Source organism: Pholcus phalangioides, unplaced genomic scaffold (genome assembly GCF_987345545.1).
Source record: "Pholcus phalangioides strain wild (caught in Gottingen) unplaced genomic scaffold, Ppha-v1.0 ptg000015l_1, whole genome shotgun sequence".
Lineage (NCBI taxonomy): Eukaryota > Metazoa > Arthropoda > Arachnida > Araneae > Pholcidae > Pholcus > Pholcus phalangioides.
In genome coordinates, this window is record NW_028301608.1 from 74,102,713 (window position 1) to 74,126,508 (window position 23,796).

General features: G+C 36.4%; 1 protein-coding gene across 5 annotated transcripts in view; it reads left to right on the forward strand.

The window, feature by feature from the left end:
• The window catches only part of LOC149076666 (peroxisomal acyl-coenzyme A oxidase 3-like), a 390,438-nt gene that overhangs the window by 57,128 nt on the left and 309,514 nt on the right, over window positions 1-23,796 (forward strand). For 4 of the 5 annotated variants that reach the window (XR_016194088.1, XR_016194089.1, XM_089244296.1 and 1 more), the window contains exons 2-3: window positions 3,468-3,638; window positions 16,964-17,197. Coding sequence is in view for 3 of the 5 variants with exons in the window: in XM_089244296.1 (XP_089100422.1) it covers window positions 3,477-3,638; window positions 16,964-17,197 (396 nt within the window). In the remaining 2 variants the exon portion in view is untranslated. The remainder of the gene's footprint in view (window positions 1-3,467; window positions 3,639-16,963; window positions 17,198-23,796) is intronic. The other variant, XM_089244298.1, reaches the window with a different exon arrangement.

Genomic DNA, 23,796 nt, shown 5'->3' on the forward strand with positions numbered 1-23,796 from the left:
CCACTCTGGATCACTAATGTGAGAGGCATAAATGCAAAATTTATACCCACATCAAATTACCATTCAATTTCAACAAAAAAATTTGAAGTAAAAGAAAAATCATCCCGATACAACTGAGATATACATCCTGATATATGAGGAAGTCCAGTGTCCACTTTGACTAGATTTTAAACATTTTACCATACCAAAATCCAATGTACGAGGAAGGGAGGGGCATGTGTTTTTAGAATTCACTCACAGGGTGGACGATTTTCAAAGGTTATATAGAAGAGTCTCTGAGTCACTTTGTTCATAATTTTTGAGAAAATAAAACTATACTTGTATAGCCTATTTAGAATATTTGAGATATCTTTCTCTCAGTTAAACATTATTGTGCACTGTGTTCAGAGGTGGATTTAATGGCGGGTGTACTGAACACGCGCCCGGGGCCTCGATTTCTAAAAGCCACCGAAAAACACAAACTTTAAACTTTTTCTAATTTAGGGACCCAATATTTTCTTTTGCGCCTGGCGCCCCGACCGACTTTAATCCGCAACTAACTGTTACAATGGTGTACACTCTGTTATGGGAATCGCTTGTAGTTCACAGGCAGAAAAATTCAAGAACACTTCAAACTAAGATTAGTGTAAGAGATAAAGAACAGTAGGAATAACATTATTTATTTTTTTTACTAACAATTTTATTTTATTTGTTTTCATAACAGAATGGACAAAACCCATAGTGGATAGATCCAAGTTAGTCTTAAAATCCAAAAAATAACTTCTAGTCATTGGCTATAATTTGAGATTAATTTAATTTTGAAAATTCAACTTTGAATTTTTATTTTGGAAATGTAGAATGTACACTTTTATGGGAATGATAACTGGTGGTCGAGTGGTTATAGTGACGGACTTGCGATGCGAGGATCCGGGTTCGAACCCCACAGTGGTGGTCGGCTGAAGTTGGTTTTCTGTGGTTGCCAACTTCAAGGCGCAAATGCGAGCCGATCTCCCCGTTAAAAAGTCTCGCCACAGAGAGCAACAGTCCTACAACGATAAATCATTCAATCATAACACTTCACTCATAGTTAGAAAAACTGGTGGCAGATGGCAGCACTACACATAACAAGCATTACAGAGAAACAACAAAACTTCACGTCAGGTTTCACTACACGTACACGAACATTCCAGCATGTACCGATTCGTTGGGGGGTTCCGCGGGGGGGGGGGGGTGTGTGGGCGGGGTGCATTTGTGGTGTAGTAGTAGTAGGTAGGGCCTCCAAAAAATGGCTCGGGGATCCATAATGTTCTTAAGTCAGCCACCTCGTTGGGCAATTTGCCTGTTGTGGCATTGTATTTGTATTTACCTATATAATCAGGTGAACTCTAATTTTAATTAAAATTACTGCCATAGAAGATCAATGTGTTAAAAACAATATATTAAAAATGAAATTAAAATACAAAAAATAAGCCACTGGATGCGATGGTGTAAATGCTAAAATGTTAAAAATTATCTGTAAATACCATCTAAAATTTTTAACCTGCATGATAAATACCTCCTTTTTATAGGGTATAGTTATTGATAAATTGAAATATTTTATTGCAAAACCCATGTAAAATCTGGAGGTATAAATTAATATAATAATTGCCACCAAATATCAATTCTTCCGATTATCAAAAATGATAGAACAATCAAAAGTAATGAACTTCATCAACTCTAAAGGGTATTTTGCTGAAAACCAATTTGGCTTTCTTGAAAATAAAAATATTAAAAACAGCAATTTTTTGAAACTTTCCAAGTATATTTATAAAAATGTTAATAACAATAAAAGAACTATTGCAATTTTTGTTAATTTACACAAAGTATTTTACAGTGTCAATCATGATATACTCTTAGAAAAATATATAAATCTGGAATGATATCGGTGAATCATGCCTATAATTGGTTTAAAAGCTATTTTAACAGAAAACAAGCAATCAAAATTGATAATCACACCAGTTCATTTAAGGAAATTAACAGCAGGATCCCTCTAATATCTGTACTTGGCCCCTTACTATTTTTTATTCATGTTAATGATATTCAATATTTAGAACTAAATAACAATATATGCAGATGATACAGCAATAGTTATCTATGATCAAAACCAATCAACTCTCAAAATTAAAACAATCTGATATTCCAATAATTTCAAACTGGTTAAAATGCAATAAAGTAACTCTTAACCTTAAAAAAGCTGAATTCATTTATTTTCAATTATACACACCTAAAATTGCAGAACCTATCATTATCCAATGTCATACAAATGTGTGCCCGCAGGAACACTGTGCCTGCGAACAAATTTCTGAAACAAATGAATTTAATTTGTGGGTTTAAATAAATTTAATTCTTTTAATATTATTATCTGGGTATTATTTTTCAATAAAAACCTCAAATGAGGAATCCCAAGTGGTAGCAATAAGTAACAAATTGAAATTTATCAACATCACAATCGACACATTGAAAAATATCATCTCCGCAGTCTTTCTGTATCAGTATATTTTGCTTGAATACTGCCAGTAATACAATATGTGCTGTCACAGTTTCGGCTGGTGACTACTAGACTAAACAATATTAACATGGTCAGAAATTCTTTGCAAAAAGGAAACAATGTGTCCCAAAAAATATTTGATCCAGGACTGTAATAATGACTATAGATTTAATACTCAGAAAATTTACCTTGATAAAACAAGTTTATTTATTAAGAAAAACCCTGCTTAGTTCAAAATTGAACAAATAGTGAGACAAACAAGATGAACAGGAATCCAATACTAAGTGATAAAACCATAATACAGAAAAAGTTTTTATATATTGCACCTAAACTATTTAATAATATAAATCATGAAATAAAATCAGAAAAATATATAAAAAATTTAAACGATTATTTATTTATATCAAATCTCTTGAGTAATAAATAGAATGTCTTTTTATTTTTTTTCATAAATATCTTATATTTTACTGTATCTGTTTTATAATCTGATCAAGTTTAAATGTCAAATGAGCATGAAATATTTACAATTACAAACGAATGACATCAATTTCTCAATGAGCAAACAGTGAAAACACAGTAAAATATTAAATGTATCTAAGTCAACATATGAGTGCTGTTTTACCTTGTTGGTCTGTTGTCAAGTATTATGCATTAATGAATCCTGTACAGATTACGATCCCTTGGGTTAATATTTGAATGCAATATGTGTTTGTGTATTTGTCTTTATGTGTTAATTAAATTTCAATATGAAAAAATATATATATTCATGCCACTTTTATGCAATTTTTTGAAAAAACAAACTACTTATACTATCTAACATACCTTACAGCAGTGGTTCCCAAAGGGTGGGTCGCGACTGTGATTGTCCCACAAATCACTCATAAAACAAAGTTCCGCTGTTTTTCGTTATTATTAACAATAATTAGATTTTTATTAATAATAATTATTATTTCATTTTAAGGTATTGGAAATGAGTGCTGGAACTTTCCACAGACCTGCGATGGAAAAAGATTTGAAAAAAATTCTCGTAGATTTTTGTCCTGGTCCTCTTGATGTCTACAGAAAGAAAGCTTCATTTTGTTGGAAACGGATGAAGTTATTGCTCATTGGTTCAGATATGATCAAGTTTCAAGTGAGACCAAAATTTTTAACTTGAGATACATAGTCGAATCCTGTTATAACAAACTCCAAGAGACTGAAGAAATCACTTTGTAAAAACGAAATTTCATTACAAAGGAATTCCAGATTTTTACATTGTTCCTATGTACACTTATCTGCGGGCTTAGAAAAGTTTTCATTAAAACAAGATTTTTGCTATAACAGTATTTGTTAAAACAGGAATCGACTGTATACAGGGATGGGACAAAAAAATATGGAAACATCCAACTCTTAGTAACAACTCTTGTTAGCATTTTTATCAGTTGTGGCATTAGTGGTTGCAGGCTCTTTAAACGAGAATGGAGATCACAGTGTGTGTACTGAATGGAAGGAGAGAGTGATAACACCTATGCACCTTTTTTTAGGGAAGTTACTCCCCATCGTATTCACCAATAAATGACAATAGATTTTGAAATTGCAGCTTATCCATAAATAATCAATCATAATACACTGCTCAAAACAATCAGGGGAGCACATGGTTTTAACAAAATTACGCAAAGATATATACCGATAAGTAACATAAAATGAATCATCCATAATTTAAAGCCTAGCAGGAAACGGAAGAAGAAAACTTCATATGCAAATCAAAGTTCATGACATCAAAAACCAGAAAAAGGAGATAAGGGCAGAAATAGAGATGTTGCAGAAACGTCTGTTTTACTGCCGTAACTGTGAAATTCGATTGCGCAGTATTTTTTTTGAGACAAGGTGACTTGAGGATGTCTCAACAATGTGATTTACCGGAATCCATGGCATGGCGTGTTATAGGCAGACTGGAATCCGGGCAAACACAACGTAGTGTCGCGGACACTGTTGGAGTCACCAGAAGTGTTGTTGCAAGGCTGTGGAATCGTTTCCAAGAAACAGGAAATGTTAGACGTCGACCAGGGCAAGGTCGGCCACGCGCCACTACAGCAACTGATGACCGGTATATACTGTTAACAGCCCGTCGAAACAGAACATAGAATGCTATGCAGCTGCAAAGACGGTTGCTCCTGGCAACAGGACGAAGGTTGTCCAGCCAAACTGTACGTAATCGGCTTCATGAGGGAGGGCTCTATGAACGTAGGCCAATGGTCTGCATTCCGTTGATCCCACGCCACCGTGCGGCCCGAAGAAGATGGGCTGCTGAACATCGAGATTGGGAGCAACATGATTGGAGCCAAGTGCTGTTTACAGACGAGTCCTGATTCAGTCTGGAGTGTGACACCCGACGTGTTCTGGTATGGAGGGACAGGGGCACTCGAAATAACCCCGCATTCGTTCGTGAAAGGTCACAATACAGACGAGCTGGTTGGATGGTATGGGGCGGAATCAGCATAGGCGGACGTACAGACCTGCATATCATTCGGAATGGCACTTTGACGGCCCGAAGGTATGCAGACAAGATACTGCGACCTCATACCATCCCTTACGCTGGAGCCATTGGAGATTCCTTTGTTTTCCAGGATGATAATGCCCGACCGCATAGAGCTCGTCTGGTGGAGAACATGCTTGAAGCTGAAACAATACATCGTATGGAATGGCCAGCGTGCTCTCCTGACCTGAATCCAATCGAACATGTTTGGGACATGCTCGGACGACGCATTGCTGCGCGACCTGTTACTGTCCGAGACTTGCAGATTGCACTTCTTGAGGAGTGGAACAGTATTCCCCAAAGTCTGATCGATAACCTCATCGCATCCATGGCAAACAGGTGTGAGCAGTCTTAGCTGTTCGAGGAGACCACACGCCCTATTAAAACTCATGCATCATGTCTAAACAGTACTTTTTTTTATCGTTTACATGTAACCAAATTGTTGCTCTAAATCATCTTTTCATGTTTTTTCCACATTTTCAAAGAATTAAAGCTTAATTCCAAATTTTTTTACGCTTTTTTTCTGTATTGCGCATTGATACGCGTGTACTATCCATTGTATGCCAATACGTGGCTGTCTCGCACGGTTTTCTTCACTTTTTTGCTTGCTCCCCTAATTGTTTTGAGCAGTGTATATCATAAATAAATCAATGTAAATGGGGAAATTCCCTTTTTAAGGAAGTTTTACAAACCCTCTGATGGTAACAAGAAAGTTGTTTGTCTTATCGTGCAGGGAAATGGCTTAGCAGCCAATAGTCCTGGATAATAATTGAAGATTATGGTGATGCACATGTGGTCAAAATTTCTTTTGTTGAAGTTACGTACATGCGATATAACAAAGCATGAATAATGATAAGCAAAAACATATTTAATCAATTTGAAAGATACTTATTCCGATGAATTTCCTTTCATCAAACGTTCCAGAAGAGGGCTGACTTTTCCTTTTTGTACAAGTTGTGTTACGGACATAAACATCGGTCATGGAAAGACTGCCATCATCAGTCGTGAAGTGAAAAAAAAACATCAAGCAAGTGTCACAAAAAGTCAGTGTTCTTCAAAAATTGACAGTGTTTTCCTTCATCTCCCGATGATTTTGGGGTCATTCGCGCAGAATGTTTGTTCGCAGCGTTTCTGATTGAACACAATATTTATTTTTACATCATTGAAGTTTATCAAATCAAATCAATTTATTCATTTACAACATACAGAGATTTAGATTGGATGATAAATATGTTTTGTTTAAACTAGAGGCTGTGATGCCTGTACGGATGATTGAAAATTTACATAATGAATAAAATATCTAAAAACATACGACATGAACAGAAACATTAAAAAAAAAAAAGAGACATACAACATAAAAGAGACAAAATTATCACTGTCAAATAAAAAAATACGTAAAGATAAAGAAAAAAATCAAGAACAAAAAAACGTACACAACACAAAAAAAAGTTCTTAATGCATGGCGAGAAATGTAAAATAAAACAAAACATTATAGATAAAAAATATATGAGGAAAAAAATTAAACTCGCACATACATAGACAAACACAAACAAGAACAAATTTTTTTTTTTAATTGAAAAAATATACATAATTAACGTGGCAAAGCTAAATTGAATAAATTTCATTGCTCCTCCTAAAGGTCAAAATAAGAGTCTACATGGTCTATTGAAATTAATAATTTGAATAATGATTTTTTAAATGCCGCGTGTGTGGGTATATTTTGTATTTCTAGCGGTAGTGAATTATATAATTTCGGAGCTAAATAATAAAAATGTTTACGAAAAATTTCTTTCCTAAAAGTAGGAATACGGTAAATCATATGAGGTCTACGCTCGGAAACATTATCTTTTAAACTGCATAAGCCTTTATTACGGTTTAAGAACAGAATAATACGAAAAATAGCATTATGGCGTAAAGGAAGTAGATTAAGATTTCTAAAAATTGTAGTTTTGGCCTCCAATTTCACTTGTTTTTTGCGTAGGAATTTTATTCCCAAGGGTTTAACTTCCATGTGTGTAAAATCCCTATTTTAATTTGACTTCAGTTTTTGAGTAGGGATTTTATTCCCTACGCTTTAACTTTTATGTTTGGAAAATCCCTATTTCATGTGGAAAAATCCCTATTGTATTTATTAGGTTTTAGCATAAAATACGGGTGTGCACGAAAATCTCCCGAATTTTCATTTTCAAAAGTTGGCAGCTATGCATTGTACTAAATCCACTTCAAAATCCTGCTTGTTCTTTTCTGATTTTTAATGTGGCTCATTTTTGAATATCACATAAAACAATTTCACAAAAATTGATTTCGGTATAACGGAAGAAAATCTATAAAATATGTATTATATTCTAACATTTTAAATACTAAATTAACATGTCAAAGAATGTTTTACATCATTAATTTATTATTATATTTTTTATTATGTAGCTTTCAGTATAAAAGTAGCATATGGAAAAGAACAAAAATGGAAGGAACAAAAGCAGTTTAATTAATAACAATTTCCTTGTTTCTAAGTATTTACTGAGATATTTGAATTCGAAAATCTGGAAAAAATTTGAAAAACTAACGGAGGACAATTTGTTCCCAATTTTTGAATTCAGATATATCTGCGAATATTGCACTTAGAAACGTGGAAATTTCTTCGTTAGCGTCAGAAGAGACAGGGCAACAACTTTTTAATTTGGTTTTTGGGCATAGGTTGTCCATATAAAAGGTTAATTTTTCAAATTTTAATAACTGAAATCCCTCGAAACGTGAATGAGGCATCTGAAGTTCCTGACTTTGCACATTTACATTCCGGAAGAATGACTAATACTTGTCACCGTTTTCTTGCTATTCACATTTTGAAAACCGTCAGGCGAATGTACATTCAAGTAATGCAAGCATTTATATCACGAGTGCACAAACCACTGGCGAGCCCGTCTAGTCTTTTTTATCACTATTCACTATTGAGGGGTTCCGCTGAAGAGCGCAGTCTACGTGCCCCTGTTCCAGGATGTTAGGGGAGGGGTTCATGTGCTTTATTGGCACCCAAAGACAATTTCACTGTGGAATGCAACATCTGTTTATGCCAATTTTCATTCCATCCAGTCATTATGGCCTTCTAAAACAGCAAGGACCGTGCGGACACACACAAAATGCTGATGTCCTTATACATCAGTAGCCATGACCATCACAATGTCTTTTCTTCTTTCCTAGGAGAACGACTGCCTTTCGAGAGCGGGACCCCCTTGTATATTGTTCTTTTCTTCATTTCCGTTTTTTTTGTGCTTGTACATGTGTATTGTTAAAAAAAATTGCTGTGAGAATAGAAGGTACGTAGTTCAAGATATCCGTCCATACCAGTACAAATTGATATGACTGATATTAAAGAGTCCTGTCTATTTTCCTATGGGAAATATACAGGAAATTTCATATCTGAAAAAAATTGAAAAGACCTTCCCAGGCCTCCCCCCGACTCCTGGGCCGGAGCCCTGTCCCCCCCCCCCGTGTGGGGGCCATGCTAATGACCCTCAACATCGCACTACTGATTGAATTTCTCTGTGAAGGTACGTCTGGCATCTTCATACTTGCCCAGTTTCTTCTCAGCTAGTTCAGACGGCGAGATCAGCATGGCCCATACATCGATGAAATGTTCTTTCACTTGCAGAGAGCACTTCTTAATCTGATCCGCTACAACTAGATTGATGAAGTCCTCAAAAGTTGTGACCTTAACTTCTGCTAACCACCCTTCAAGATACATTTTCAACTCTAAATAAAAGTCACGCCATGAGCTCTCTGAGTTTTTCTGATGCTCTGCAAAAAGTTGTCAAAATTTGTCCTCACATGGCTTGTATCGCTTCAAAAGCAGTACCTTGACATACCAATAGTCTTTGAAGTTGTTGTTAGGCTCCCTGGCACAGATCCTAGCTACCTCCTTCAGTAAGCTAGTTTGTAAGCTTTGTTTGTATAGGAGTGTGTCGCAATGTAAACCATGTTTTTGGTTTTTTTTGTAGAAACAGTGAAATTCTATATAAATGAAGTTTATGGATCAAATCTATAATCAGCACTGTAATCAATATTTGATGAATAAGAATATTGACTAGATATTATATTGATGGTTTTCCTTAAATTATTTGTTATTAGTTCTAAATTAGATCTGTAGTCATCACCCCAGATACATATACCATATTGTAAAATAGAGAAAACCTATGCAAAATAAAGCATATGGAGAAATTCACTTGAAATTGCACAGCTGTAGTCATTTCCATCGAGCAGCCGTAAAAAAGTCTCTGTGACCGCATTTAAGCAACTGGCAAAGACGCGACTTCGTTTTCATAGCATTTATCGGCAATCATTTATCAGGGGCATGACCTTGGTTGCCAAAATTCCTGTATAATCGTTATAGTATTCCATTAACAGCCGTGCGGTAAACATGTTTTTTCGTCCGCAGCTTTGTAATATTTGAATTTTTTTAAATCGTTTCTTCCAATTAAACATCTTCGGAAAGTAATATAAAACTTTAAGCTATATACAGCTAAATATATAAAGCTTTTAAGAATTCATTAAACTGGAGAATTTCTGGATTTCAAAAGTTGGCACGTCTGACAATGACGAATTTGTGACAATGAACTAAGCGGCACATTTACAAATTGCTTAAATGACCTGTGCCACATTTTCAGATCACCGAAGTAGGCCTGAAAGATCGCTTTCACATTTAAAGATCACTTAAGTAACCTGCTACACAGTTCCAGATCACTTAAACACATATTTAGAGATCCCTTGGGTGACTTGTGGCACAGTTTTAGAGCACTTATGCGGTCCTCAGTGCAGGTATACATCGCTCAAGGTACCCGTGGAACATTCCCAGTTTACTGAAGTGATCTGTGGCATAATTACGGATCACTTGATGCATGGCAAAGTTCCAGATCATTTACGTGGCTCGGAAACATTTCCAGAGCACACTTGAAGGATCCGTGAAACATTTAGAGATCATTAAAGTGGACTCTGTAGGGGACTTATCAATAGGTAGAATGTTAGTTCAGGTGCCCAATAACTATCGAAAGGTTTTTTCTGTTTTTGGGACACCAAATAAGATGCCATTAAGAATATTTTATATTTTCATAAAGGGTGGTTGATGACGTAAGCATCATCCAAACCCCCCTTCCCCTTGTCATGAAAAGTCAGCAAATCGGAAACCCCACCCCATCGATACTGACGTAATACTTGAATGGCCCCTTATTATTATTCAGCCAGGTATTTATTTTACACAGATCTGCTTCTCGAATGGTTTTTCAGAATATCATAATTTTCTGCTGCTATGGTTATGGCAGTGTCATCAGCATAGCTAATTAAATGCCCAATTAGTTGAAGATACTTTAAATCATTAACAAAAATGAAAAAAATTTCGGCCCAAGAACTGATCCTTGAGGAACACCCATGTTCATATATTTATAACTGATAACCATATTCCCAAGTTTCACAGCTTGCATTCTATTTACAAGATAACTTTTTAGCCAATTATACACAGCACCTCTCAAACCAGCACAATAAATTGTTTTCAGAAGAATTTTGTGATCGACTCTATCAAAACCTTTCTTTAAATCTAAGAATATGGTCACTGTTTTATTATCTTCATTTATATTTTTATGGATATTTTCCATTAGTTTTAAAATAGCCATTTCCGTATTTTTATTTTGTAGAAAGCAAAACTGAGTGTCAGAAAAGAGTACAAATTTGTATTTAAGAAATCCATTATGTCAAGTCTTGTGTAGGCTGTTCAGATATTTTATAATTGTTATTTTTTTTTTTGTTCGTGTGAGTGACAACAGTTAGTTTCTCAAGCTGGTGAGTCCAGTCCAGTCATTGTATTCCTTTGAAAAGATGTAAATAAAGACGCGTTAAGTTTTGTCCCTCTTAAAATTAATAATTGCACCCACAATGCTAGTAGCAGTTAATTTACCCGGCTAGCATGTTTCGAATTGAACATTTTTTGGTACTTTCAGCAGGACTGTTTCGATTAATAGTGTTGTATTTCCAGTAATTTGTTTCCGGTGTGTTTCTCATCACGAAAGAGAAACTTTGAAAAAAAAAAGAGTGGCACAACCAACTGCTTATACAAAATCATATAACAAGTTGGAATTGTTGCTTTCTACCAGTGATGTGCAGTCAGCGGTGGTGAAGGCAGAACTGAACATTTTTATTTCAAAGGTAGAGCGGTTGGACGGCACGCACACGACTATTTTAACATTTCTGGGTGAAGCCGAATTTGAGGCGAGTATGAAATCGTGGAGGATTTTCGAGATGGAGCTTTAAGAATTTGTTTAAGCGCTCAAAGAATTATCGATACTCCTCATCACAGAACCTCTGTAATTCGTGAAAATGTTTCATACCGAAAGTTTAGATTACCGAAGTTGCGAAAATTTGATGGTGAGGTGAAAGAATGGTTACCATTCTGGAGCCAATTTGAAAAGATCCAAGTGGACGAGGACATTGCTGAATCGGATAAGTTCCAGTACTTGTTGCAATCAACGGTCAAAGGATCTCGTTCGAAGGAGGTGGGAGAAAGCTTTCCATCCACCTTGGAAAATTATCAGAAGGCAGTGGATAGTTTGAAGTGTCGGTTTCGACGTGATGATTTATTGGTAGAATTGTATGTCAGAGAACTTTTGAAGTTGGTTCTAAAGAACGCCACATCTCATGGTTATTCAGACAGGTTATGTGTATTTTATGATAGCTTGGAGTCACAAATATTTGCTCTTGATACTCTGGGAGTTACAACTGAGAAAAATGCTGCACCACTTTTTCTGTAGTAGAATCCTGTCTTCCAGAGGAGCTACTCAGAGCTTGGCAGAGAAGTCCGAATGTTGAAGATCGAAGTGATCCGCAGATCCGACTGGAGAGCCTGCTCAAGTTTGTGAAATCTCAAGTTGAGTCTGAAGAATGGATCAATCTCGCAATGGCTGGATTTGGTTTGAAGGATGTGTCGCCAAAGAAAAGTGGATCTCAGCAACTTGCGAGAAGGTGCCCACTGCTGCTAGTTTGTTTACTTCAAGTGTACGTGATGGAAAAGTTAGTGTTTTTTGCAATTTTAAACATAAAGTTCAAATTGCTTCAAGGCTCAAAAGATGGCTTTTGCAGATAAACAAAAATTACTCAAGGATGAGGGCATTGTTTACATCTGACAGCTCGATGAGACCCCCTTCAAACACTTGAAACAATTTGTGAAATTTGCTATTTGTTCTAAGGGTCATGTTGTTGTGTGTCCAGATTTAGCAAGTAACAAATCGGTTACAGGGATGTGTCAAGGTGAATGTGTCCAAGACGCTGTGAAGTCGCATAAAGAAGAGTGAATCGATTTGGCTAAGTTCTCAAAATCAAATCAAAGTACTGTTGCAAACGCTTAATTGTTATTTGGTCGAAAGGAAGTTTACTTTGAAGGTGAAAGTATTATTTGACATGCTCTCACACACAAAAATCATACATTAAAAAAGTGGCAGCTGCTGCTTTAGGATATGTACCTTTGCACCAGCAAGTGCTTTCTCATTCTCTTTTTGGAGGGTAAAAAATAGGTGAAGTTCATAATGTATATAGGGTGGAATTAGGAAGTTTTGATATTAAATTCCTCTGCAACTTCTATGCTCTTGAACAAGGCAACATCTGTGACAACATCCCTTCAGCACAAAATGGACCTTGGATGCAAGAAGAGGAGTTTGACCAAACAATTTTTTGAAGAGACTGTCCGGGTGAATACAGATGGCAGGTATGAAATTGCTCTACCTTGGCGTGAAGATCATCTACCCCTACCCTCTAATAAGGACTTGGCTGCGAAGAGGTTAGACACTACAACCAAGAGGCTCCACACAGAAAATTTATTCAATTCTTATGGTGATGTCTTCAAGGAATGGGTGTCCTTAGGTATCATCGAAGAAGTACCAGAGGAGGCTGTACAAAAAGAACATTAGACCGGTTGTCAAGAAACATGGAACATTCAAGGTAGATCTTGTGTTTGATGCTTCAGCTAGGAAAATTAGATCTACCTCTTTAAATCAGTGTTTGGAGCCTGGTCCTAATTTGTTGTAATTGATTCCTAACCACCTTCTAAGATTCAAAGAATTCAAGTATGGGCTCACTGCAGATATTGAGAAGGCTTTTTTACAAATAAGTGTACGTCCAGAGGATTGCGACTATCTACATTTCTTGTGATGGAATAAGAAGGAAAACTTGATGATCCTGCGTCATTCTAGAGTTGTTTGGTGTCAAAAGTAGTCCATTTCTCTTAGCAGCTGTTCTAGATTAGATCATCACTTGAAGAAATACTTAAATTATTCAAAATTTCAACACACTGCTAAGAAACTCAAGAAATTCTTTGTTGATAATCTTGTCATCAGTCTGGATAATGAATGTGAAATTCCATGTTTCATTGAACAAGCTCGTTTAATCATGGCTGAAGGGAAGTTCAATTTGAGAGGATGACAGTACACAGGAGACGACAATCCAGATAAATTTTTTTAAGGAAGGAAAAACTCATCTCTGCCTCTACCGGGAGTCGAACCCGGGTCCCTCGATTGCCGGACGAGTGCTCTGACCACTAAGCTACAGAGGAGATAGAGATTTTCCTTCGCTAGATCGTATATATGCCGAACGGAACCGTGCAATGGCCGGTGAAACCGCTCAGCTATTAATTATTTTTTGCTTAACTCAATGGATTATTGTGTGTTTGAAAATTCTTTTGATGTTATTATTAATCATATAATATATAAAGGTTTTTCTCCAGTTACTTTCAGTATACTTAATTAGGAAGCTATTTTGCAAAAAGTAATAAAAATTAGGTGAATATAATGTATTTAATGAAGCATAAATAATGCAGATTAATTAGCAATGATTTATGATATACAGGGTGATTATAACTAAGGTTCTGATTTCAAAACACTGTAAAAAAAGAACGATTGTCAGAATGACTTGAAAATTGACATGAATATTCCTGAAAAAATTCAATTTTATTTGATAAAGGGGAAAAAATACTTAAAAATGTAAAATTAATGACATCATCCAACATGCGGGAAATTTGCTCGCAGAATGGGAACGATAGCCAGTCATGGCAAAATGATACCTTAATTATAGCATTTTACGATTTCATAATTCATGGAAACATCACAAAAAACGAAGTAATTGAACAAATAACTACAACTTACTTAAGAAATGTAAAATATGTTGTCCACCGCGTGTTCTGGCTATGAGGTTGAAAGCACAAAAATTCTTGTTCAACAACAGAATCGGAGTATGCCATGGTCATAATGTGGATGTGCTTGCAATTCAGCTCAACCAAACGTGCCCCCCCCCCCCCCGGTTTATATCCCTGAGGAACTTCTGACACATAGGGAATGTGCTGGAGATTGCAATTCACTAAATTTTGCAATCTGACCACTGTTCATAACATTTTGAGGTACCCCCCACAGCCAAAAGTTGCAAGGGTTAAGGTGCATCCTGTCAAAATGTCTTCAGCAGCTGCTTTGCTGGTATTGCAATGTGCATCTTGATAGAAGTTCTATCCACACACTGATGCTGTGGAAGTGCGGAAATGATATGGTTGCACAAAATAGATTATACTGCTGGCCAAGTACAGCATCATCTACTTGCACATTTTGCACTTTTTTCTTCTGCAAAAGAAACTTCCATTGCTTCAGGAGTATCCATGCAAATTTTCAAGTCATTCTGGCCAGTATAGTTTTGGAATCAAAACTTAAATTATAATCACCCAGTATATAGCTGATTATTTTTCATAAATCTGTTACTACTATACAGTAGGACCTTGATTAACTGGGCTTAACAGTGCGTGTGTGAAAGTATAAAAAAAACAACTATTGAATATATTAAGACTGGGAGATATACAGTAGGAGATGTGCTACTTTTTATGGGAATGAAAATGTATGTGAGGTAATGTAACTACTAGTACACCAGTAGCAACAGTAGTGACACCATCATGCTAGGGACAGGTGGTCCTATAATCCAATAAAGACACCAGCTGTCCTTAAAGGACAGCTGGTGTCTTTATTACCAACATACATTTAACCAATGTGGTTTAAACCAAACAACCCTGCTTATAACATTTTGCCATCTGAGCAGATTTATTCAATATAGAAATATCTTAACTTTTAATATTTTTATACTTTGGTATACAGTAGTAGTTGGTGCCCCCCATCTTCCAAATCATGATGCATGGAGCAGATAGATAAATATAGAGCATCAGAATGTAGCCAAAGGTTAGAAAATGTTGTAAGAATGAGAAATTATGTCTTTTATATATAACTTTAAATAACTAAGATACTTCATATGAAAAATATATATATATTCTGGCCACTTTTATGAGACTTTTTGAAAAAAAACCACTTATAAAATCTTATGTCATTTAAAGATATACCATCAGAATGTACCCCAAGGATATAAAATGGGGTAAAAATGAAACATTTTGGCTAATAATGAACCAATATGATATTTTTGAAGAAAAAAAAATGATATTTAGGCAGCTTTTATGTGATTTTTTGAAAAAAAAAACCTTGGTTCTGATTAAAACCAAGGTTTAAACCAAACAACCCTGTTCACATCACTTCTAGGACTTGTGTGGGATCGTGAAAAAGATGTTCTTAAAATGAACTTGGATTGGCTGGAGACTTATGAATTTGATGAGATTTCCAAAAGGACAATTCTTTCTGTGACTCAAGATTTTTGATCTTATCTGTTTCTTGTGTTCAGCTTAGGTTTCAGCAAAACAGTTGTTTCAAAGAATGTGGAAGGATGACTTGTCATGGGACAGTGAGGTGAAAGATGATTTGAAAAAGGAGTTTATGGATTGGTATGTGGACCTTATTCTTTTGAGGGATGTGTCCATCGAGCGTCATTTTTTGCGTGAATCAGAGTAAGAAAACTGTTAATGTTCACACGTTCTGCGATGCAAGTGCCTATGCATATAGGTTTGGATTGGTGTTACCAAACAGATCCTATGAAAGGTTCTTGGTCTATCTCTTCTGTCATATGAAGAACTTTTGACTGTGTTATGTGGCACTGAGTCGGTAGTGAATTCTAGACCACTTACCCATGTATCAACTGTGAATAGTAGCCTCATTCTGCTATCACCAAACAGTTTCTTGCAAGACATCTGTGAAACTGGAGTGCCTGATGTTGATCAAATTGATGAAAAAGGTCTTAATAAGAGAAGGAAGTATCAACAACAATTGGTAAATGACCTTTGGAAAAGATTTCGATCTGAATATTTGGGGCTTCTGATTCAGAGGAATGGTTGTAAGAAATATGATAAGCAGGTAAATGTTGGTGACGTGCTCACTGGAAATGATTCAACAAAATGTCTCAAATGGCCATTAGGACTGGTAACCGAGATATTCCCTGGCAGAGACAAGTGAAGAGATTGGTGCGGTTGAAAACATCTAAGGGTGAATGCCTGAGACCCGGTGCAGAGACTTATTGTCCTAGAAGTCTCAGCGGATGATACTCAAAGGTCCAAGATGCAGGTGATGAAGACTAGGTCTGGCAGGACATTAAAAGCTCCTACAAGACTTTGAAAATTGTCTCATTTTTTTCTTTTTTTGGACTCGTAGGAAAAAAAATTATTTTCAATTAAACAGTCACTTCAAACAATACATGCAATGAATGTGTGTATTTTCAACAGGAATTTTTATATTGAAAAGCAATATTTGAGGTTTTCGACAGAAGTTTTTGATGGAAGGTTTTGAATGTGATGGTTCAAACTACCAAAAACTGTCATGCGTCAAAAATTGGCCAACCCTGACTACTCCAAGTCTTCACATTGAGCTATCAAGGAAATCTACATTAAAAAAAATTATTTGGAATACAAGCAATAAACTTGGGTTCTGTTTAATTTACCCTAGTATGCTTAGAACGGCAGTAGTATAAAAGAAAATTTTGAAATTTTTTTTTTTCTTTTTTTGCAGGCCAAAGTATGGAAGACATTGGAAATGGATCCACTGTTTCATCGCACTCCTTCCACTGAGCTTACAAGGCAACAAGCCAGGCATTTGTGCTTTCAACGAATGAAGAGAATAAAAGAGTACAAATTTTTCACAGATGAAGAATTTTTGGAGAATCCATTGATAGCATTGAACCTTTACATTTGTGTTGGAATGCTTGACTGGTCTCTTGCATTAAAGTTATTGTTGGGTTTGGAAGTATGTATGTGAAAATGTCTTTCTTTTCCTCTCTCAAAAAAATTTATCAGGTAAAAAGAGGGCTTAAAATTAAAGTACATCTTACTATCTATAAAACTTACCATATTATCTCTCTTGGACTTAATTGAATTTAAAAAAAAAATTCTATTCTTATGCACCAGCCGAAATTCTAGTAGCCAAGGATTTTTTTAAAGCAGTGCTAAATAACTTTATTTTGACTTTCCAGAGACTTAGTGATCACTTTCCATGTTAGTAGACATGTAGACATAATAGACTGCAAATGCGAGCCGATCTCCCTGTTAAAAAGTCTTGCCACAGAGAGCAACAGTGCTACAAACAGTACAAATATTCAGTCACTACACATCACTCACTTCACTTCTGAGATATAGATGGCAGCACTAAAAAATCATACACAACACTAGATACGCACTCAGACTGTTCGGTACATACATAATTCCGGCACCACTCACTAGGTAGTAAATTGCCTATGGCAATAGACCTGAGTTGTGCTCGTTTTGAAAAACAAAAAAAGACATAATAGACTTGGTGGTCGGCTGAAGTTGGTTTTCTGTGGTTCCCAACTTCGAGGCGTAAATGCGAGCCGATCTCCCCGTTAAAAAGTCTCGCCACAGAGAGCAACAGTCTTACAAGCAGTACAAATATTCAGTCACTACACATCACTTTCGAGATATAGATGGCAGCACTGAAAAATCATACACAACACTTGATACACACTCAGACTGTTAGGTACACGCACTTACACTTCCGGCACAACTCACTAGGTAGTAAATTGCCTATGGCAATAGACCTGAGTTGTGCTCGGTTTGATGTGCTGATTTAATAATAATGTGATCAGCCCGTATTCCCAAGAAATCTTTATGGTCTGTCCAGGGAATTAGTGTTAGTAGACATCCATGCCCGAACTGGGATTCGAACCCAGATCTGTGCAGTCAGAAGCTCACCCCTAACCATTGGACTGCCAGGCGACAAATTTGATTTTGATTTTCCAAATATTTGGTTTACCACTCTCAATTTTGATGTTGTATGCTTCAAATCGTTAAAAACGAAATGATGACCATACGAAATGAGGTCCTAATAACTTTTGAAGGAGCAGAAAGAAAATAGTGATCTTGTTGTCAAATATGTTTTAGGTATGCTGAATCAATATTTTCTAATCTGAAATATTAAGCTATTTGCTCTAAATTAATAAAAAAAAACAAAATTTCAGCCACGTACATTCATGCAATGTTTTGTGTTCCTACTTTTGAACTAGGAACTGTGTTCCTAACCTACTGTTACACAAGAATCCCTTAATTCAGGAAAAAAAGAACATTGCTAAAATAACGATGCAAAATAATACTATTATTCAAAGCATAAGACCATATTGAAGTATCAACAGTACCAGTGTACATGATAAATTCATATCCTTATTCAACCTTATTTTGCCTATAAAAAGAATATAACATTTCTCTACTCACAGATATATATGGACTCCTTAGTGCCAGTATCTGCACATTTGCTAGCTTCAGTATGTACAAGCTGTCTTTTCCTGCAGGATCATGTAGCAGATATATAACCACCCAAACATTGGTGGCAGTGATTGAAGGTTTGGAACTGTCCGCATCAACCATTTTCTATCCCAAGATAGGTGGTGGTAACACAGGTTTTAGTATGACTGACTGCCATGGCTTGATAGCGGGCCTGTTGTACACAAACCCATAGTGCATTGGTAGGGAGGCAGTGCTTGTGGTGTTTTTCCTTTGCTGAACAGCTTAACGCTGGCTTAATCACAGCTGCGTGCCTCCCGGTACACCATACAACTTGCATCCATGTTTTATTTATTTACAAGTATTGTGAAGCCGAAGAAACAAAAAATTCCTCAAAATTATATGCATGCAATGCTTGAAAGATTTCGCATCCAAAAGCACATGCAAATTCCAAAGTATTTTTTCATATGAGTGGGCTACTACTAAACCACACGTACCTCGTCCATATTCCTCTGCGGAACCTCTAACGAATTGGTACATGCCGGAATATGTGTGTACGTGTAGTGAAACCTGACGTGAAGTTTGCTTCTGTGTAATGCTTGTTATGTGTAGTGCTGCCACCAGTTTTTCTAACTATGAGTGAAGTGTAATGATTGAATTATTAATCGTTGTAGGCCTGTTGCTCTCTGTGGCGAGACTTTTTAACTGGGAGATCGGCTCGCATTTGCGCCTTGAAGTTGGGAATCACAGAAAACCAACTTCAGCTGACCACCACTATTGCGACGGTGGGGTTCGAACCCGGATCCTCACGATGCGAGTCCGTCATTATGACCACTCGACCACCACAGTGGCATATATATGAGTGGGCTGGTAACATACATTTCAGGAATAAATGTCCCAAATATTTATGTATGCATATTAATCATGTATGTTTCTGTAAAATTTCTTGAACGAATATCCTCTAAAGATAGCTACATCCACATCTTGAAAATCTGAGAGAGGGAAAGAGTAATTCGAAAGGGTAGTCTTTTTTCTATGGGAGCCTATAACTGTTATTTGTTTGAATTTGAAATTTCAATGTAGTCTGATATGAACTTCTCTTCTGTGCTGTTTCTTGTTTCAATTTGTCAACACAAAGATTTAGTAGATCATTATTATTAGTGTTAAATATTTTCCATGCTGTCTTCTTACTCATCCCAGCAATGTAGGATATTTTGTTCCAGACTCTGTCACGAAGCTGGGCTGGAAAAGATCTCGGCAACAGGATAAGTCCAGTGGCAAAGTTCTGACATTCATTCATTCAGCGATGTAGGATACTGTGTCGCAACTTGTTTTGGTGTGTAATGGGATGAAAGTTCTGAAGACAGGATTCGTCAATGAAAGCATTGTTGATCAAATGATTAGAGAAAACAGGCCAAGCCATTTTTATTCTCTGACTTAGCAAACAAGTCACTGGATTTGTTGGGGATTGGCACAGATCCATTATCTACAACTCTCATCACTAAATGAGCATGTTTCAACCGTCTGTCCCTTGTTCCAGCCTTGATTGAAATTTCATTATACCGATCAAAAGATAACATCAATCCTCTTAAAGCTTCTTCCCATAGAAACAAGGTTAAGAAATGCATCTGCCACAGTCGACCAAAGTTCAAAATTCCTGCAGGCTTTCCAGGTGCAACAACTAATGCCTGGTCATCTATTATAAGGCATGACGCAGATGGAATTGGCATATCAAGTGGATAAATTACATTCTTGGTCATCAAATCAGTTTAAATGGCTTTGTTTTCTTTTCCCAGACTTCTGTTTGTGTTGGCAAGGGAGATTGGAACTTGCATTAGTTCATGGCACAAAATGTGATTTAGATCCACATTACGACCTGCTGCATAGGCAATTACAATATGCTAGAGAATATTCTTGTCAGTTTTCAAAATAGTTTCTTTGCTACTTACTATCAATTTTACTTCATGGGGACACTTGGTCTTTGCATTTGATTTATGTACAGGATCTCTGAACTTGACTTGTGTGTGGCTTTTATCAAGAACCATCATCATCCTTTCCTTCTCGAAAGTGTCTAGCTTGACTTGCCCAGTGTTTCATCTTTTGAGGTGAATATCTCGAATATCTGAAGTAGCTAAATCCTTTGTAGTAATGTTCTAGAGGAAACGATAAGAAACATCTTCTGCAAGTACCTTGAATCTCTGTAAGAAACGTACAGTGCTGTTTTTATCAATATTGTCTCTTACAATTCTGGAAGAAGTAGACTCATTGTGAACTCATTGTGAATCATATTGCCTTTATGGTCAACCATGAATAATTTCCTCATTTTGCGTGCTATGCTGGCCCTTAGATTGTATGACAGAGCCCACCTTAGCAATGCAGAATTTGTTTTTTCAATGATTCTCCACCATCTTTCCAATTGCATTCCACCACTCTAGGCTGTGATCAGGATCTGCTTTGTTGAATCTTCTATTTGATTCTTTGACAACTAAGTTCCCTTCTTGAAATTAATCTTTTACATCTTCGGGTAACTGGTTCATCGCTGCAATATATACACATCCTCATCTTACGTAATTGGTGTGATTGTAGTGGTGAAAGTATGGAAGCATTTCTCTTAATGTAAAAAGATGAAGATCCCACAGACCATCATGCTGAGCTCTAATAAATAATAATAGTATATTGACTATTTTCATAACATTTGGATTTAGCATACCCTAAACATGTTTGATATCAAGATCACTATTTTCTTTCTGCTCTTTCAGAAGTTATTAGGACCTCATTTCATATGGCCACCATGTTGTTTTTAGCAATTTAGAGCAAATAGCTTAAAATTTCAGATTAGAAAACATAACATACATTTGGGTTCATTTCTTTCTTTCAAACCGAGCACAACTCAGGTCTATTGTCATGGGCAATTGACTACCTAGTGAGTTGTGCCGGAAGTGTAAGTGTGTGTACTAACAGTCTGAGCGCGTATCTAGTGTTGTGTATCAGATCACATTTGCACCTCAAAAGTTGGGAATCACAGAAAACCAACTTCAGCCGACCACCACTGTGGCGATGGTGGGGTTCGAACCCGGATCCCTTTGATGCAAGTTCATCACTATCACCACTCATTTCATTCATACACTTATTGCTGTTTAGTAAAAACCGATCCATTGTTTAAATCATGGGAGAGAAAACATACTTCGAAAAACTTCACTTGATCACAACAATATTCAGCTGATACAACCTTGCTATCGACATGTTCGTCTGAATCCTATTGAGTTGAGCAATTGTTAACTAGCTTGTGCTAGTTAAAATAGAAATAAAGAATAGAGGGAATATATTTAAAATTATTATTTTCTGATATATTTAAAATTTGATAGTTTGGGGTATTTAAATTTGTTTTGGATTTAACTATTTAGAACTGTAGGTCAGGCGCTGATAGCAGGCGACAGTAACCGATATACTAGTACAGCAAACAAATAATTGAATAACAGGAACGTAAATAAGAATGGTTGTCTATGGATGGTAGACATGTTTCTTGAGGGTTTAAAGTAAGTGGCGTCATGTCGATGGAAGAAGCTTTGTCCAAGCGGTGGGAACATAGTCCCAATTAAAAGAAATACAATCACAGGCCGATGTAAGTGGATGGGGCAATCGCCATTCATTATTGAATCTTTTAGTTATCGTCACAAAGCATCTGGTCGGTTGTACTTCATGGGTGCCCTAGGCAAAAGGGATCGTCCGAGGAGTGTTTTCTTGGAAGAAAAAGCGGGGAATCGAAGAAAATAAAGGGGACCAACGAATGAATAGACAAATTTCAAGATTGAGAATAGATGACGGTCATTTAAGTAGAAGTAGAATCCCTTTATTTAGGGGGTGCAATTAAAGTATAACAGAGGATCTAAAATGCAGAGTGTTAGTCATGGGAAGCTTCAATGTAGGTTAAAGGTTAGGCCATGGCCGTTGGGGTTCTTGGGGTCCTGAAGGGAGAGTCGCTTGGACAAAGAAATTAGGGATAGATCGACAGTGGCCAATCTTATGAATAAACCTTCAAGAAACAAATAGAAACTTAGAGATGATGGGTAAAATATCAAATCAAATGGGATGAGAAAAATCTGGATACGGGGAATTAGAGTTGGAGTCAGAGAGAAATGCAGTAACGAACTAGACTGAAAAGGAGATGACTTGTAAAGACAAGAGTTGTAATCACAGGAATCGGTTTCCTGGCTGCGATGAGTGTCTAAGGGGCTAAAGACTGGAGAAGGGTCTCTCTGCAACTTGGTGAGTTATGCATGGATTATATTTTCTCTCCCATATGTGATATAGTGTAGGTACTTGTAATTAATTGTTTTGGGGGCGAACTGAGGTGTAATGGAAAATCACGGGTCATATAATGTTCAGAGCCAAGAGCTTAATTGTTTTGGGGGGGCCAACCGAAGATTTTGTTAAGTATTTTTGAATGAAGTTGTATTAATTTCTTTTAATAAGAATGGTAGTATGAGAAATACAAATTGCATTAATTCAATTAACTACAGTGTAAATAAACTAATTAACTTCCAGCATCTCGTGTATGACTACTTTGTGTAAACTTTGCCTGGGTTATATTTTTTTAAACACAACGCGATGGACACCTGCGAATGGTATTCGCTTACGTACTTACGAGAACGGTCTCAGACCCAAACGGGCTAACACAATGGCAGTGCAGTCCAGACTATAAAATCACAACAGAGTTGCAGGATCAGTAAAACATTTTCAGCCAAAATCTTCAATGTAGCCAAAAAAAGTAGCTCAAAATATTCAAACACTCGTGCTGCCATCTAAAAAAATGATGTACAAAAACTACACATTTAACAAAAATCTAGCATACAAACGAGTGGGTTTTTAAACACTTCCCCCCCCCCCCCCCAATAAGGAAAGGGGATTAAACTTTTTTTTAATTGAATAAATAAATTGATTTCTGGGAAAATTAATGGGAAAGACGAAAAAGGTGGACGTTTTGGCTAGATACTTGATGTTCTCTTGTGGGCTGTCTTAAGCGAGGACCCACCCTGACAAAAAATTCTTTGCTCTTCAAGCAAAAAAAAAGAATAGGGACAATTCGGCATGGGCACTCTTGACAAAATAAAC